Source organism: Propithecus coquereli, unplaced genomic scaffold, assembly GCF_000956105.1.
Source record: "Propithecus coquereli isolate 6110/MARCELLA unplaced genomic scaffold, Pcoq_1.0 Scaffold846, whole genome shotgun sequence".
NCBI lineage: Eukaryota > Metazoa > Chordata > Mammalia > Primates > Indriidae > Propithecus > Propithecus coquereli.
In genome coordinates this window covers 198,725-200,196 of record NW_012154685.1, presented here as the reverse complement: position 1 = coordinate 200,196, position 1,472 = coordinate 198,725, and the positions used below count along the sequence as shown (strand labels likewise).

At 38.6% G+C, this 1,472-nt stretch overlaps 1 protein-coding gene across 1 annotated transcript in view; it reads right to left on the bottom strand.

Annotated features, from left to right (window-relative positions):
• The window catches only part of SGPL1 (sphingosine-1-phosphate lyase 1), a 112,763-nt gene that overhangs the window by 46,724 nt on the left and 64,567 nt on the right, over nt 1-1,472 (bottom strand). Inside the window, exon 5 of the mRNA XM_012663963.1 lies at nt 1,310-1,429. Within this exon, the coding sequence (XP_012519417.1) occupies nt 1,310-1,429 (120 nt within the window). The remainder of the gene's footprint in view (nt 1-1,309; nt 1,430-1,472) is intronic.

Genomic DNA, 1,472 nt, shown 5'->3' with positions numbered 1-1,472 from the left:
ACACCAGGAACTGGAAAAAAGGTAAGATATGATCCCTAACCTAAAGAAGATCAAAATATAGTGGAGGAGACGAACATGCAAACAAATAATTTTATAATGTAGTAAGGAAAGAAGTGTAAATTTAATTAAAAGCACAGAGCATAACACCAAACAGATCCCGTTTGAAGTCTTAGCTTTGCCTATCGCTTTTAGCTGTGCAGGTCAATAAACCTCACTAAAGCTTAGTTTCTTCAAATGCAAAGAGGGATAATTTGGGTACCTAACTGACAGGGTTTTAGGAATACTTAAATAACATAATGTATGTAAAGCACTTAGTAGAGTGTGTGGCACAAAGCAGCTATTGTTACTGAGTGCAATGCCAGGTTTATGTACGGAGTGCTAAGGGACCCTGAAGAGGAAATAACTAACATCCTGAGTGGTCTGGAGGTGTCTGTTGAGTGGAATGTGGAGAAGTGACCAGGAATACATCATTTGGAACAGGCAGAATTAAAAAAGGGAAGGAAAACAACATAAGCTCATGGCATATTTAGTAAAAAGAAAAGGCGGGATTAGTGTTTACATGGGAAACTAACAGGAATGGCTGAGAAAACACAGATGGGAGCTGGCTCATGAAGAGACTTGTATTCTCTGCTACATAAATAACTTGGGTTTATTTCATCCTGTTGATAATGGGAAGCTACCAAAAGATTTTAAGCACAGAAGTTATGATCAGAGCATTATGTCAAGATACAGCTAAGCAAAACCTGTAATACTAACACTTAGTAAGGTGTGAGTGGTTTTATAATTATAATAGTCAAACACAAAGACCTTAGAGATCGTCAGTCCAACCCCGATTTCATATGGTGAAGTGGGATTCCAAAAAGAAATCCGATTAGAAATGGAAGAAGCCAAGAATGAGAATTATTTGAAGTATAAGTGAGACTACTGATCATCTCAGGACCTGTGATTTGAGGAAATTATGACTGAGATTCCCTATCTTGTCTCTTCTTATCAAACAAAATCTCTTACATTAAAAATCTCAGATGACTGGACTTCCTTCCCTAGTAATCTGCCTTCTATACAGGACATCTATAAAGCCTAGAAACATAAATAACATTTTACCATTGCATAGACTGAAGATGTCTTTGACAACATTAAGTGTATTTGCCTATGTTTGGGTGAAGAGAAACTTCCTAAACTTCTATGGTTTTTTTTTAAACAATAAGCTTTCCTCAAGTAATTTTTCTAACTACAAAAGGAAAGAGAAAAAAATGAGGTCACAAATATTGGCATGGGCCTCCCACGCTTCCCGCAAGAACTGGACACTCACCTTCACGAGGAGCTCAGTAAGCTGCTCCTCCCCACTGTACACTGTTCCGGAGGCTCTCCCTTCTTGCCAGGAGACATCTGCAGAGAAAGTGAAGGTCACTGGGTCAGTGAGCAGGAACCTCTGGGAAGACAGTTAGGCTTTAATAAAGAAGAAATAGGAAGGC